Raw genomic sequence first — 15,686 nt, 5'->3', positions numbered from 1 at the left:
GAAGTGCATTCATTTTGAGGGAAAACAGAAACACACATAGGGTATGTTTTCCATTAGAAATAGTGAGGTTGTGTTTCTGTCTGTGAATGCTTGTCTCCAGTCTCAGAGAAATGGAAAGATGACCTACTATCATCCAATGTGAAAACACGTAAGATAGAGATATACTGTACATAAAGATATGTGCTATATTAAGTATTCTGTTCTATATTTAAGCAATAAGGCCAGAGGGGGTGTGGTGTATATATGGCCAGTATACCACGGCTAAGGTCTGTTCTTAGACAAGACGCAACGCGGAGTGCCTGGACACAGCCCTTAGCTGTGGTATATTGGCCATATACCACAAACCCCTGAGGTGCCTTATTGCTATTATAAACTGGTTACTAACATAATTAGAGCAGTAAAAATACATTTTTGTCATACCCGTGGTACAGTATACGGTCTGATATTCCACGGCTTTCAGCCAATCAGCATTCAGGGCTCGAACCACCCAGTTTCTAAAAAGTATTATGTTATATATAAAATACTTTTGTCCTTCAATATTCTTTCAAACTCTGGCAGTGGTGCACGACTGAGTTTGAACAGGGAATCTAGTTCTTTTAATAAACTCATATGGACATTTAGAGTAGCTGGCAGCCATGGTTTCATATTCCCAGCAGTCAGCTGTGTCAGTTGAAATTAAAATCATTCTGAGATGATGTAGATGAAGATACTGAAATAATCACCTAAAGACAAACAACATAACTGAGTGAGGCGTAACAGCGGATTCACCAGGTTCTGAGAGGCTGTCAAGAGTGAACAAAGCGGAGGAGATGGAAGGAGGGGTGAGAGACAGAGGGAGTAAGAGAAAAGCACCTTTAGAAAGTATTCACACCCCTTGACTTTTTCCACATTTTGTTGTTACAGCCTGAATTTAAATTGACATTTTGTGCCACTGATCTACACACAATACCCCACAATGTTAATGTCAAAGTGGAATTTCGTTTTTATACATGTTTATAAATTAATAAAATATGAAAAGCTGAAATGTCTTGAGTCAATAAGTATTCAACCTCTATCATGGAAAGCCTGAAAAAGTTCAGGCGTCAAATTTGCATAATCACAATAATTTTCATGGACTAGTGGTTAACATGATTTTTGAATGACTACCTCATCTCTCTACCCCAAACATACAATTATCTGTAAGGTCCCTCAGTCGAGTAGTGAATTTCAAGCACAAATTCAACCACAAAGACCAGGGTGGTTTTCCAATGCCTCACAAAGAAGGGCACATATTGGTAGATGGGTACAAATAAAAAAAACAGACACTAAATATCCCTTTGCGCATGGCGAAGTTATTAATTCGTCACGTTTCAGATAAGACCCAAATGCAGAAGTAACAGTGTTTATTACAGTAACAGGGGCAGGTAAACGACAGGTCAAGGCAGGCAGGGGTCGATAATCCAGAGTAGTGACAAAAGCACAAGATGGCAGGCAGGCTCAGGGACAGGCAGTGTGGTCAGGCAGGCGGGCTCAGAGTAAGGACAGGCAATGGTCAAAACCAGGAGGACGAGAAAAGAGAGACAGGAGAAAAGCAGGAGCTGAGAAACAAAACGCTGGTTGACTTGACAAACAAGACGAACTGGCAACAGAAAAACAGAGAACACAGGTATAAGTACCCAGGGGATAAAAGGGAAGATGGGCGACACCTGGAGGGGGTGGAGACAAGCACAAGGACAGGTGAAACTGATCAGGGCGTGACATAATTACGCTTTGGAAGGTGCATCAATACCCTCAGTCATTACAAAGATAAAGGTGTCCTTCCTAACTCAGTTGTCGGAGAGGAAGGAAACCGCTCAGGAATTTCATCATGAGGTCAATGTTGACTTTAAAACAGTCACAGGGTTTAATGGCTGTGATAGGAGAAAACTAAGGATGGATCAACAACATTGTAGTTACTCCACAATACTAACCTAAATGACAGTGAAAATAAGAAAGTCTGTTCAGAAAAAAATTATTCCAAAACATGCATCCTGTTTGCAACAAGGCACTAAAAGTAAAACTGTTTATTTATTTTATACATTATGTTTGGGGAAAATCGAACAAAACACATCACTGAGTGCCACTCTTCATATTTTCAAGCATGGTGATGTCTGCATTATGTTATGGGTATGCTCGTCATCGGCAGGACTAGGGAGTTGTTTTAGGATAAAAATAATAGCGCTAAGCAAAGGCAAAGTCCTAGAGGAAAACATGGTTCAGTCTACTTTCCACCAGACAGTGGGATACAAATTCACCTTTCAGCAGGACAATAATGTAAAACACAAGGCCAAATATACACTGGAGTTTCTTACCAAGACAACATTGAATGTTCCTGAGTGGCGAGTTACAGTTTTGACTTAAATCTGCTTGAAAATATATGGCAAGACCTGGAAATGTCTGTCTAGCAATGATCAACAACCAACTTGACAGAGTTTGAAGAGTTTAAAAAATAATAATGGACAAATATTGTACAATCCATGTGTGCAAAGCTATTAGAGACTTACCCAAAAAGACTTACAGCTGGAATCAATGCCAAAGATGATTCTAACATGTATTGACTCAGGGGGATGATTACTTATTTAATCAAGATATATTATCCTTTTATTTTTCATTCATCGTAAATGTTTGAATTTTTCTTCCACTTTGACATTACCGAGTACTTTGTGTAGATCGTAAAAAATAGATATATATTAATCCCAATTTGTAACACAACAAAATGTGATGTGGTGTGTGTGTGTGTGTGTGTGTGTGTGTGTGTGTGTGTGTGTGTGTGTGTGTGTGTGTGTGTGTGTGTGTGTGTGTGTGTGTGTGTGTGTGTGTGTGTGTGTGCATGCGTGCGTGTGTGTGTGGGGGGGGGGTTGATTCTTCTATCCTTGTGGGGACCTAAAATCCCCCAAAGTCCCCACAAGGATAGTAAACAAGGAATATTCTCCCTCGTGATTTCCCCATGAGGACAAATGTTATTTTAAGCTTAGGGGTTAGGGTTAGGGAAGGGGTTAGTGGTTAGGGTTAGGGATGGGGTTAGTGGTTAGGGTTAGGAGTTAGGTTTAGGGTTTGGGTTACGGGTTAAGGTTAGGGTAAGGGTTATTGTAAGGGTGAGGGAAAGTAAGATTTTGAACTGAAATACATTTGAGGTCCCCCCCGAAGATAGATGAACATAACATGTGTGTCTATATGTTAGGGGAGTGGGGGGTATGTATGTATGTATGTATGTATGTATGTATGTATGTATGTATGTATGTATGTTAGGGGAGTGGGGGGTATGTATGTATGTATGCATGTATGTATGTATGTATGTATGTTGGGGGAGTGGGGGGTATGTATGTATGTTAGGGGAGTGGGGGGTTCTGTCTGTACTTCACACAGCGTGACCTTGTACTTCATCAAAAACTTGGCGAGGAGTTTTCTCCCTCAGCAACACATTTGTCCCCAGCTCCAGCACTATGGGACACCTGGGAGCTCTTCTCCAGCTCAAAAAATGAAGCACACAACAAGAAAATAAAGAAAGAGAAAGAGGTGTGGGACCAGTACCAGACGAGGAAGAGGGAGAATGGGGTGTTAGAGTGAATATATTCTATCAACTCCAGCCATGCCTCCCCCTACCCTCTACACTACCAGCAGCAGCAGTCCCTCAGCAGTAGGGAGCGAGAGAGGCAGACAGAGCACACAGCTGACACACACAGGGAAATCTGGGCCACTGCTTTGATGGTATTTATGACTGATAACCCAGATCTATTTCCACTCAGGCCTACTACGGTACGCTTAGTTAGCTGCAGACAACATTTGAAGGTTACTCCGTCTCCCTTATTAAAATCTACATATACTTTAATGCAGCACCAAATAAAACTCTGAAAACTTTGTGATTGTCAAGCCAAGTAAACAGTATTTCTCCTTTTAAGTTCATTCAGAGTCTAGCTCCCACTGTTCAATACATCCAGAACATATCTATTTGTGTACACTACAGAGAGGCTCATCTCATCAGTGTAGTCCAATGACTGCCATTGATGTGGCGACTAGTGGCTGCTAGTGAAGCCTAATGAGGCAAACAGCCGCTGGTGAGATAGCCGGGCGGGCAGGAAGGGGTTATTTAAGCTGCGCTGCTCGCCTTCTCTGAGTGGCCCAGCTCCTTCCTTTCATTTCCATAACAAGTCATCAGAGCTCATCTCCCAGCAAAGTGGCCGCAGTCCCACCGGCAATTAAAATCATGTTGGGACGCGCTATGATTGTCTGTGATTCCGCCGTGCGAAAACAACAACAGTGGCAGCAACGGTATCGGTAACGAAACGAGCAGCTGAGAAACCAATCTCTAGTGATGTGGGCAGCAACTATCACTTTGGTTTCTAAACACAGCAGGCAGACATCAGCCCACAGTTTTCATGTTCCTGTAAAAACACAAAGACAACAGCTCCACAAAGGAGGAGAATAGAGAAACAGCACCTGTACTCCTCCATTCACCTCACACAGACATCACACTGTACAGATCCAAGTTTTCCATGGGGGGGTTGAAGCAATTTCCTGCAATTCGACACATTTTGTCATGGGGCTGAGAGAATAATGTCTGTTTTAAAGAGGCAATCAGCAGTTTCTACGTCCATTTTTGGACTTGTAAATTAATTATCTGTATTAATTGATTCTTGAAGAATATAACTTATCAGAACCCAAAATATAAGTTTGTTTTACACCAATGTTTGCAAACAATGCAAATGTAAACAAACAGTGTATAGCCTCATACCATGGTTAAAACTATCATTTTGATATCATGGATGGTCAGTCCTTCCATCCATTGCTCTGTCTATAAATTTGAGAGAGGTTACATTTCTCCAGGCCCATCCCTCACACTTTGTTATTCAACTTCTAATTTCCTGCAATTCAACACATTTGGCCATGGCTTATTCGGTGTTCTTATCCTATCTGAGTGACTCAAAGATTATTTAAAAAATCTATGGTGGCCCCATGCCATAACGTTAATTTTAGATTCTCCCTGACTGTCTAGTTTTTATTTTGGTCGTTGTTAGTTCTCAACGAGGATCATATGAATACATAGCTAATTTATCTTTTCCATATACTTTATACCTGGTTTTAGTCATTTAAGTTTACACTGAAAATGGTTTACCATCCCAAAAAGCATAGACTTTTTTTATGATCATATTTTTTGGAGTGGCGTCAACGATTTAGACCCGTCGCTGCTCAATGAATATAGGGGCTACACAGTCCGGCAGATCTATAGGCACAAGACAAGAGCAGATCCCTATGAGGCCAGGTAGGACGATTCTAACATAATTGGATCCCCTAGACTCATACATTGAATGGTATTGGAAACTTGGATATAAGAAACTGGCTGAATTATGATGGCAGCACTAAGACCAATGTCGGAAGTACCTGGGTAGACGCATGTTAAAGTAGGCTATGTAAGACCTCTACAAAATTTACAATCCCTAATACACAGTAACACAGTACTGTTAACAAAGTATGCTACAGTGCATGATAGATGGAGGGTAGAGTGAGGTATGAGCCCTTGAGGAAACCAAAGCCGATAGGTCTCTTAACATTTTTGTTCCCCAAACCAGCGCCACGGTTGCACCTGCAGCTGCCCCAATGAACCCCATCTCTCACTGGGGACAGGCCTCTTAAACAACAGCAACAAGCAGCAAGGCTGAAGAGGAGGAGGAAGAAACAATGACATATTCAAAAACAGAGTGTTTTCTAAATGGCAACCTCAGACCCAGACTGCTTATAAAGGCCTTAAATCAATTGAACATGAAGGAGAAAGCCATGCCATGCTAATGTATCTGCATTAATCCTATTGCTCTGATATCCTTTGAAATCCACATTCTCTTAATACTACAAATAAAAACCTCTTTCTCCTCTAATGAGCTTGCCCTACAGCCTGACTAAAACATCTCAACTACAGGTTCTTCTGTACTACTGTACCAATTCTGTTGAGGTGTCATTGTTTTCTTCCATTGATATAACAAGAGCAGGAGAATGACACTGGATGTTTATAAGGTTGTGAAAAAAATAATGTATTTCTGAGTGATTCTGTTCTCTTACATGTTGGTCCCAGCTAAACAGAGCATATTGTCGTGAAATGTATAAAATAATAAGCACAACACCTATGCCTTCCAGTGAGGAGGTTGCTTTCCTTTTAACTGAAATCCCAAAATCTGAAGGCAAAACATATTGGTTGGTTGTTTTTGATGTGTTTTAGATGTTCAGGGACAAGCCGAGGAAGAGAAAAGGTTAAAGCGACAAATAGGCAAACGAGGGAGTGAAAAAAAGGACTGCTGGTAGTTTCTCAACCATATGCCCATACCCTTAGCACACCATGTGCTCTGGCTTTGAAAGCTTTCACTGCCAATTCCCCATTTGAAACCAGAACCGCTCAGTAACAACACCTCTCTGTGAGCCGGTGGGAAGGAGAAAAATCCCTTATCCATCTCCACCCATTTCAGGTCTAAAAGGTCTGATGTGAGGAGCACTACATTGGCCTAAAGGCGCTCCCCTCTACCCCAACGCCTGTCAGAGGGGATAAAGAAGACACTTCTCAACACTGCAGCTACACCATGATTACCAACACCACCTCCTCAAACAGAGTGTGTGTGTAGCACACGCAAACGACCAGTGACCGAGCCAGGATTAAGCCATTATGAAAGATGATACTCTCATCATTAACGAGTTACCTCCATGTCAAATATCACCTCTCTATTATAATTGCTTGGTTTTGGTCAAATTGGGATCAGTATAGGGGAAGTCTCCAAAGGAGACTGCTGACCATGTTTTTCTCCTTAATAGTAACACAAGCATAATCATCTCTTCTTCTGTGTAATTATAAACTCACAAATAGTCATCATACTATGATTAGTCTAGAAACACATTGAACTGTGCTGGAAGTGCTCCCAAGCTCATAGCACAAGTGCCTTTGGAGTGCTTTTTCCTAAATGAAATGAGTCCTGTTGCTAATAAAGACAAGCGCTTTGAGAATGAGTCTGACTGGTCAGTTAGCAGCACTAACAGTAAGTGGGGTGGTTTGCTCTTACCTTGGGTTGAGCGCGTCGGGGGAAGGCAACCTTAGGATCAATCTGTGAGAGATAGAAACATAAAGGAATGTGTTAAAAAATGGTCAATTGTGCATCAACATTCAGACAATTTTAGCAACAGAGAAAGAATGATAATGCTTCTCCAAAGTGACAACAACATTCCTAAAACTTCAAAATACATGCCATCATTTTGATGCTGAGAGATGCTGAGAGATCACAAAATGGGAACAGTGCCTTGGAAAGTTTGGAGGAAATGATTATTTCAGGGTTGGAAATAGGAGTCTGAGGCCTGTGACAATAACTCCAGATATTCTGAAATAAGCAGGAAGGTGCATCAGATCAACCTGTTTCTGTCTTTGCCTTGTCGTCTCGTAAAAACCTTTTTCTTCCTCTGTTTAACTGGTATTGAGGCGTGCGGTTGCAGTCTTATCAATCTTGCATTCAGAATGAAAATAAACTATTTCATGCATCAATGTCATGCTGCCTTCTCCTGACTTTAATACCAGGCTCTTAAAAGAGAAGTTTCAAACAATCTCATCCAAGCAGACCTATTGAAGGGGGAACGGCAACAGATGGAAATTGTTCTCTTGCAGAAAATGACTTTGTGTTCAGCAGTGCAAACCCTTTACGTTGCTGCATATTTCTCTGTGAGGATTTTAAAGGCTTGCATACCTACAGGTTGTATGTAATCAACCACAGCATCATCATAAAGATCAAGTCTGTCTGAGTTGTAGGCCTGAGATTTCTCTCTCAATTTACAAAAAGAAGCCAAAAAGATGGAGTAAGTGGTGAACTGTGCTGGAAGAGAACCTGTCACATTAGCTGGAAAAACATAGTCCTCCTACAAACCCTCTACATCTCATAGGCTTACGAATAGACAACACTAATATCACATATTCCTAAGAAAAAAAAACTTTCCTCAATAATGAATGCAATTGATGATTCAGTTGAAAACAGAGACAACGGTTACCATCTGGGAAGATCAGCCAACCGTAGCTTTCATTTCACCTGTTAGGTGTTTGTAGTCAAACGAGAATGAGGAACATGTGAGAACGAAGCAGGAACATATTTCTCTGTCCTATTTCTTTCTTGCTGCGTTATGATTGTTAGCCATCTTTCTAAATCAGGTCAATTTGAGAGATGAATTCAATAACACCTGGGTATGGCAACCCTACTCATAATGAATTCCATGTAATGATTCGTTTTAGCAATTAGCCTCAGGCATAACCAATTCAACCTCCAATACACAGCGGAGCTGGGCCTATTTGTGCAAAAACAACACTATAGGCCTACGCGTTAAATATCAAAGCCGTCATACTTGGTGGTGTCTTACCTTTCCAACCTACACACCAGTCCCTGAATATCAACTCAGCTGGATATGGGTCAGTTTTTTCTCTGTCATACAGTACTTTTTCATTTGAAGACGTCAACATGCATTTCTGCTACAGTTGAACTTTTAAATAGAGTAGCAGTGAAGGTGGTACAGTTTAGCGTTGCAGCATGTCAATCGAATCCACAATGGATTTTGAACTTGACAAATAATTTTTCTGCATACAATCACTACTAATCAACTAAGTGGACAGAAAATAATTAGCAATGCACACATTTAGTTTGTTTATTGAAATGGCCAGATAATCCAGTCATTTGTCCCAGATTACCAGTGTAGCTATGTTAGGTAATGATGACTTAATATGGGATCTGTTGCGAAAGCTGGTAGAAGCAAACCTTTATTTAGGTCACAGCCTAGGAAATGAATGGTTCTTTTGAGAGGTTTGCCAAGGGGGGGGGGGGGGGGGGGGGGTACATTCTACAGATTGTTTTCATTCTGTTGAAGTATTCATGTAAATTGGAAGTTTATGTGGGAATTACATTTAATATATACCTAATATTTCACATTACAACAGTACACTAAAGCATGTCTGGAACTAAAGGTTATTCCATTTACACGCTTCCATAGGAATAGCAGTTTGCTCTTTGTGTTAATAATTGATCTTGAGAGGTACTATTTCCCCCCACCAGTAGGATATAAATCACCGAGTCTCATTGCAATGAGGGGATCATTTCTAGATCCATGAAATGATAACAAATCCACCAACAAGGGCATAGTCTTTTCAATCAATGCAGAATAATGTATCAATTCTGGTAAAAATGACAGTGCATACATATCGATAGCTCCGTCTCCTAATGGATCATATCCCAAAGTGTAAAAATAGCTATTTCTCAAGCTCTACAGTCAACATCTTCCAACTAGGTATGTCAAACTAATAAAAGAGAACAAACCAAAAGCAATACATTCCTTCTCATTTTTTCTTCTCTTATCTTCTGTTACAGCTTTTTACAGCAGGGTCTCAGAGGGCTTCTCACTGTGCGATTGTGTAAGATCCAGGCAGAAGGCAATTGCTTACATCCTTAGTTCAGATCTTCCAACAGGATTTCATACATTATTGCAGCTTCTGGGTAAACTCTCTCTCTTAACAGATCTCACTCTATACAGGCAGCTTAAGATTAAGATAGGTTTTTAAAGCTACAAAAATTGCTTATCAAAAAGCTTGATTTCTTGACTGTTTTGATGTGTGTTTAGAGCAATGTAGGAAGCATTGATATATAATTATTAATCATCTGCTTCTTTCTGTCAATCTCCCTGTGGTTTTCATACACACACAAGTATTATTACCAATGTCAAATGCATTGCCAACAAATACCCAAATGAAGCCTCATCATTTCACTTGAGGCAGTTTAGCATGCCCTCATCAAAACAGTTTTTGTTTTTTTGGGGGGGGGGGGGGGGGGGTGTTAAATCGTTCCCGAGCAATTGATTACCCACATATGGGCTATTCTGAAGCCTGCATTACCCTGCTGTTTAAGCTATGTTGTAAAAAATAATGATGTCTGTGTTGTTTCATTTCAATTTATTATCAGTGCAACAAATGATGACAATGAAAAAAGCACTACCTGTTTAGATGCTGAATACTGTAAAAAAAAAGTTTTTAAAAGTCTGAGGAGAAGACAAATTCCCTTAGAGGATTTGTTGAATCTAAGGCTGAAAAGGGCAGGTATAGCTTACACGATCAACTGAAGACAAAGCACCTGCTAGACATGAACCAACAAGTGGCATGGTGGAGGTGAGCTCACAGCTGACATTATTTTCAATTGATATCCGACAGAGGAGGCTTAGATTTGTCCAGAGGAGCTGCAACAACCCTTTCTTCTGTTTCTCTCTCTTTCTGGCCTCATCCCCCTCACCTCAACGAGACATTCTGTCCTTTGAAACTACTACATCAAAACAGCAAACAGGGGTTGGCCAGAGGTCATCCAATAATGGCTGAAAATATCTGTGGACAAAATAGGCTACCTTTGTTTTGGAAGAAGAAAAAAAAATAGCAGTATAACACATCTCCTCTGGCAGGAGTCCAGACTGAATAATCCTGACCTGGTCATTGATAATGGATACTGTGATGCAGTAGTCTAAAACTACAACTCCTCACATAAAGAATTAAATTCAAGTTCGTCATCCTTTTTTAAAATAACTGTACGTAAAAAGATAACTTATACTATTCCAGATGGGATATAACATATAATGAAATATAACATTCAAAATATGTTCCGACTTGCTGCGATGTGTGTTTTGAAGCCTCGAGCTCTCCTTGGCCATATGTCTCCATTCACATTCATACCGGTCTGAAAGCACTCTGTTTTCATAACCGGACAGAAAGCAACCCAGGCTATCAGGGGGATTGAACAATAGCTGTGGCACGTTATGATGGTGTGTGCATTATGAAAGCATACTTATGCTCATTGTCCATGTCTCTGACTGACATCTTTCTCCACGGGGTAACCCTCCTTCCACACTGAGACCATTAGCACTAGAGAACATCCACAAAAAAAACAAAGGAGGAATATCTATGTAAAATGTAATACTGCTCGGAACTGGAGTAGGCTGTACAAAATATCCAATATTGTTGGTTTAAGATCACTGTACCATTGGATGAGAAGAAAATCATAAAGATTTTTCACATTTTATTTAAAGTTACATAAACCTTCAGACTTGTAGGGTATTGCGTGTCCAGGTTAGTCTCACAAAGATCAAATCTCTTTTGCAAGAGACACCTGGTACAATACAGCATCAGAGACCGCAAGGCACTGTTTAACACAGTAGTTAGTATATACAGCGTGTGACATACATGCTACACGAGCGCTTCTGCCGAATGACTAATGGAATATAAGGCAGAAAACTGCTGGTTCAGGTCTATGTGATGTAAGAGTCACTTCTTTTGCGTACTGGCAAAGTGCCCTCTTTTGCCTCAGCGTCACATCAGGAAGTATCAAATGTTGATCTCAGTATTGCTTAGTATCAATAGGGCCATGCTTAAGGTTCTTCAATAACTCAGCTCATACAGAGAACATTACATCCTCCCTCTCTTCAACAGATAAATAATTGTGCTTTTAGAACTATAATCCTTATGAGTTTCATGGGCTATTCTTGCTCGCTTCTCAATATGTCGTATGTCATTATTATTTACACAACACACCTTAGTGTAAAGGAACTTCAACTAAAAGTAAGGAATAAATGCGTAGTGTTGTGGAAGAAAAGAAACAAATAAATCATTAAACATGATTGCAAGATTTGTCTACATACAATAATATACCAAGCTGTAACCTGTCTTTTCAATTATAGTTTACTTCACTCAAATGAAATTGTATTCATTAAAAAATGTATGGACAAAATGGAAACCAAATGGCTTTATTAAGGCGAGAGCTTTATTTATACTTTTTATTAAAAAATCAAAACAGTAAATTCAACGGAACTAATACCAGTGTTTTATTTGACAATATATCTAATTACAAGCTACTCAATTGTTACTTACTAACGGTTAGTTTGTCAGGCAGAATTGTTTATCTTTGAGTCGTATTCCTTGTTCAGTTACGGCAAGACATGTAGATACAGGACACATCTCCAAGCAAAGACACCAGATGACACTTCTCATCTCTATAGAGAAAATAAAGTCAATTGGTATGAGTGCTGTCAATAACACCTTGAGGGGTGTTAAGCTTACAAAAGCATAGGCTATTCATTATCACAAAGAAAGAGTTCTTCAACTCCCTAATATAGATGTATAAAGAGTATATCCACACTATACGTAACATACAGAAGTACATATAGAACACGTGCGTGTAGGCTATTTATCATGTATGCCATATATTATTATATGTCGCAGAGCTCTAAATAGGAAACATCTGTCATAGAGTGTGTAATAGAGTGTGTAATAATCACATATTAAATAGAGCACTCTGGGGCTTTCTCCCTGCTATATGCATTGCACAACGCAAGATTGTCTACTACAGCTTACAGATGCTGGTTTCCTTTAATAACATTCAAAACATGAACCCGCTCCTCTTTCGCTTTCAAGTATCAAGATAAAAACGGAAAGCTTTTACAAGCACCCTCCAGTGACTTGCCAATCAGCTGAGGACAGCCGTGCAACAAGTTCTAGCACCGCTTTCAGCCCGGCTCCACTGTAATTGTGCACTGCCTGCTGAAGTACAATATGTTTGTCTTTCCAAATATATCTGAAAGACATACTCTCCCATCTGAACTTGGCTTTCACAGAAGGCTGCAAACAAAGCATCTATTTTTCGGTATGCACTATTCCATCTCCAGAGCTGTGTGAGCATGACTGGATATCACCACCCACTGAGCAGAAATCGCAGACAATTATGGTCTCAGCTGAACTCTGTCTAATCCACCACTACACGGACAGCACTTCAAAAATTACTGACATCCATGAATTACTTATCTACTGCCACATTGACACAATAGTTCAAGGCTTTTGATAAAACAGAATAAATGGGAATGTGTGTGTGTGTGTATATGTGTGTGCCTGATAATAGAAGAATACATGAAGTAAGCTGATAGGAGAAGCATCAGGTTTGTTGACATTATAAGACAGAAAATAGGTTTTAACAAACTTGACAATGTACTGTGACTTTAACTTGGAAGCAACACTTGTAATATTACAAATAGACTTATACATAAGTATATATCATTTGATGTAATGAAATACCAAATATTTTACAGGATTAATGGACCTTTTAGGCATCAATATGTATTTAATAGAATCACATTTGTAACTTCCCACTTCCATTGACGCGATATGCATCAAACAGAGTGATGTGTACGATCTGACAGGTTATATGCATGGAAGAGGCCTGTGAAAGAAAGCCCACCTGAGTGACATGGGATATGTGCACATGTGGAGTGGTACTGGGAGATGGGAAAGGGGGCGTGTCACCTTCATTCATTCAGAGGAGAAGGGAAATTGAGCAGATATGTGATTCACCCCTGAGTGGTGTTTTACCGCAATAGTTTACATGAAGGGGGTCACGGTGATATCATGGGCTAATTCCACATCTACAGCTTTGATCAAAAAAATCATTTTACCAATAGCTCTTTACCAAGAGGGACAACCCAGTGACTGGTAAATGGCATGTGAGCATTCTGAGATGCCACCCGCCACACATGGATGTACTGCAGTTGTTGTTGGTTTCAATGTGCTATTATGTTGCTATGTGGAATTTATATTACGGTATAATTACAGTATCATATCTCAAGCATGACAGTGAAATTAATAAAGGCAATGATTCATATTTTAAAACATGCAACACAGACAGTAAAATATCATTGCAAATGACATCAAAACACAGACATACCGTCTTTGAGTCTAATTCGTGGTGTGGTTGAGCTAAGACTTTGTCTACACTGGCAGCATCTGCAAACGTAACGAATCCAAATCCTCTGCAAAACAAAAAAAATACAGAGAAACAACAAATTAGGTCACACATTATTTATGTAGACTACGTGAGAAGATAGAAATATAAGCTCAACTGTTTCTCTCAGAGTATTAACATATGGTAGCCTATCAAGAATATCATGAACATGCAAAATGTTTTTACTGGACACACATTTATTTACACTGTCCCAATTAACTACTGTTAATTAAAATGATAGAGATAATATCTACCTAAATTGTAGATTACTATAGTAATAGCGGGCACTGATATGTAAGTTATTTGATATTATATTGATTTAAAGGAGAGGGGGGAAACACTACACCAACATTGCAATTCAGTCCCAAAGTCAATGTCAAATTGCATTCACCCGCAGCTATCTTTTGAGCTAATCTATCTGTGTCAAACACAACGCGGGACAAACAGCCCGGGTTAATATGTGGCATATAAACTACACAAGTGTAGGATAGCATTTCACCAACTGGAAAGCAAAAGTAAAAACCTTTTACCTGGAACGTTTTGTCGTGGGGTCTCTCATCACCATACATTCTCTTATTTCTCCGAATTTGCTAAAATAGTCTCTAAGGCTGTCTGTGAACAGAGAAAATATGTCGGATAATTAATCAATAACAAATGGTCGTCATACTGTTGTCAGTGTATTTCAAAAACACATAGGGGTCGAATAGAGGACTTCAGATGATTGGAAATCTAAAATAACCTTGCGCGCAAACAGAGGGACTCCAGATATCCCATACAGTAGCCTACTGCACACACAGAGAACGCGACCACAGCATGCACAATCAATTATTGTAACAAAACAAGAAACATGGGAAATGTAAGGGAATAATTGTCTCACCTGGTGAGGTTTGCCAGCTGAGGCCACCAATAAACATTTTACTGTAAGAAGAAAACATAGCAGAAGTGAGTACAGATGTCAGATCGGCCATTTTGACGACTAACTACTTCTAAAAGCGATCTTAACGAGTAGAGAGAGAGAACAAAAATCACTGGATAGCAATATTGTATTTTATTAAAAGGGGAAGGCCACACTTGCTACTGTAATCTTCCAAAGCAAAGCAGAAGCTTCATCGCTACAAACTGCATCCGGAAGGAAAGACCAATGGTGATGTATGTGCGCATTGCGAGTTGAATCCAGCACTGCACTCTTGCTAAATCCTCTCTCAGACATTCTCAGATGAAAAATACAATAAACAAAGGGAAGTCGAAATTGTTATCATCTTACCCTGGGTCATGTTGTGAATCATTTGGGCTTCCAGATGTGACTTGACTCCCGTCTCCTTCCATAGCTAACCAAACTATAGGCAGAAACTACAGTAACAAACACACACAGACACTGCAAAAGCTATGCACAGCCCGACTAGGAGAATATTACTGAGCCGGGAACGGAATCGTCACACGTGGGATCAACTCAGTTTAGCTCCCTCCCTCGGCATGCTCTCCCTAGCCCTCACTGGGCGGGGCGAGGGCTCGTCAACTAACCAATCCAATTGACGTTAAAACAGAAAACCCGCCTATAAAACAAACAAAAAAACACCCCTATTGGTCATAACGCTCCTATGACAATGTAACCACCGTGATTAGTAACAATGTCAATTCAAAAAAAATGTTACATGCCCTAATGGCAACATTTTATTTAATGAGTAATTTCCTTCCAGAGCGCACATGCAATTAGAGAAACGATTAATGATGGGCCAAGTTAGTTCATGGTCAAAGACCAAAAATAGGTTATATTTGCATGTGACATAGGCCTATTGGTTATTACAGATTGTAAACTGTCATATTGATATATTGTGAATACATTGTTTGTGCCTTTATATCAGCAAT

At 39.8% G+C, this 15,686-nt stretch overlaps 1 protein-coding gene across 5 annotated transcripts in view; it reads right to left on the bottom strand.

Annotated features, from left to right (window-relative positions):
• The window catches only part of LOC129815418 (RNA-binding protein Musashi homolog 2-like), a 490,331-nt gene extending 475,051 nt beyond the window's left edge, over nucleotides 1–15,280 (bottom strand). For all 5 annotated transcript variants that reach the window (XR_008753427.1, XR_008753428.1, XR_008753429.1 and 2 more), the window contains exons 1-5: nucleotides 15,085–15,280; nucleotides 14,698–14,738; nucleotides 14,351–14,432; nucleotides 13,764–13,848; nucleotides 7,056–7,097 (exon numbers count right to left, since the gene is read on the bottom strand). Coding sequence is in view for 2 of the 5 variants with exons in the window: in XM_055869219.1 (XP_055725194.1) it covers nucleotides 7,056–7,097; nucleotides 13,764–13,848; nucleotides 14,351–14,432; nucleotides 14,698–14,738; nucleotides 15,085–15,146 (312 nt within the window). In the remaining 3 variants the exon portion in view is untranslated. The remainder of the gene's footprint in view (nucleotides 1–7,055; nucleotides 7,098–13,763; nucleotides 13,849–14,350; nucleotides 14,433–14,697; nucleotides 14,739–15,084) is intronic.
• Between the last annotated feature and the right edge of the window lie 406 nt (nucleotides 15,281–15,686).

Source organism: Salvelinus fontinalis, chromosome 2 (assembly GCF_029448725.1).
Source record: "Salvelinus fontinalis isolate EN_2023a chromosome 2, ASM2944872v1, whole genome shotgun sequence".
Lineage (NCBI taxonomy): Eukaryota > Metazoa > Chordata > Actinopteri > Salmoniformes > Salmonidae > Salvelinus > Salvelinus fontinalis.
The sequence above is the reverse complement of the archived record's forward strand: the minus strand, read 5'-3'. Positions and strand labels throughout refer to the sequence as shown.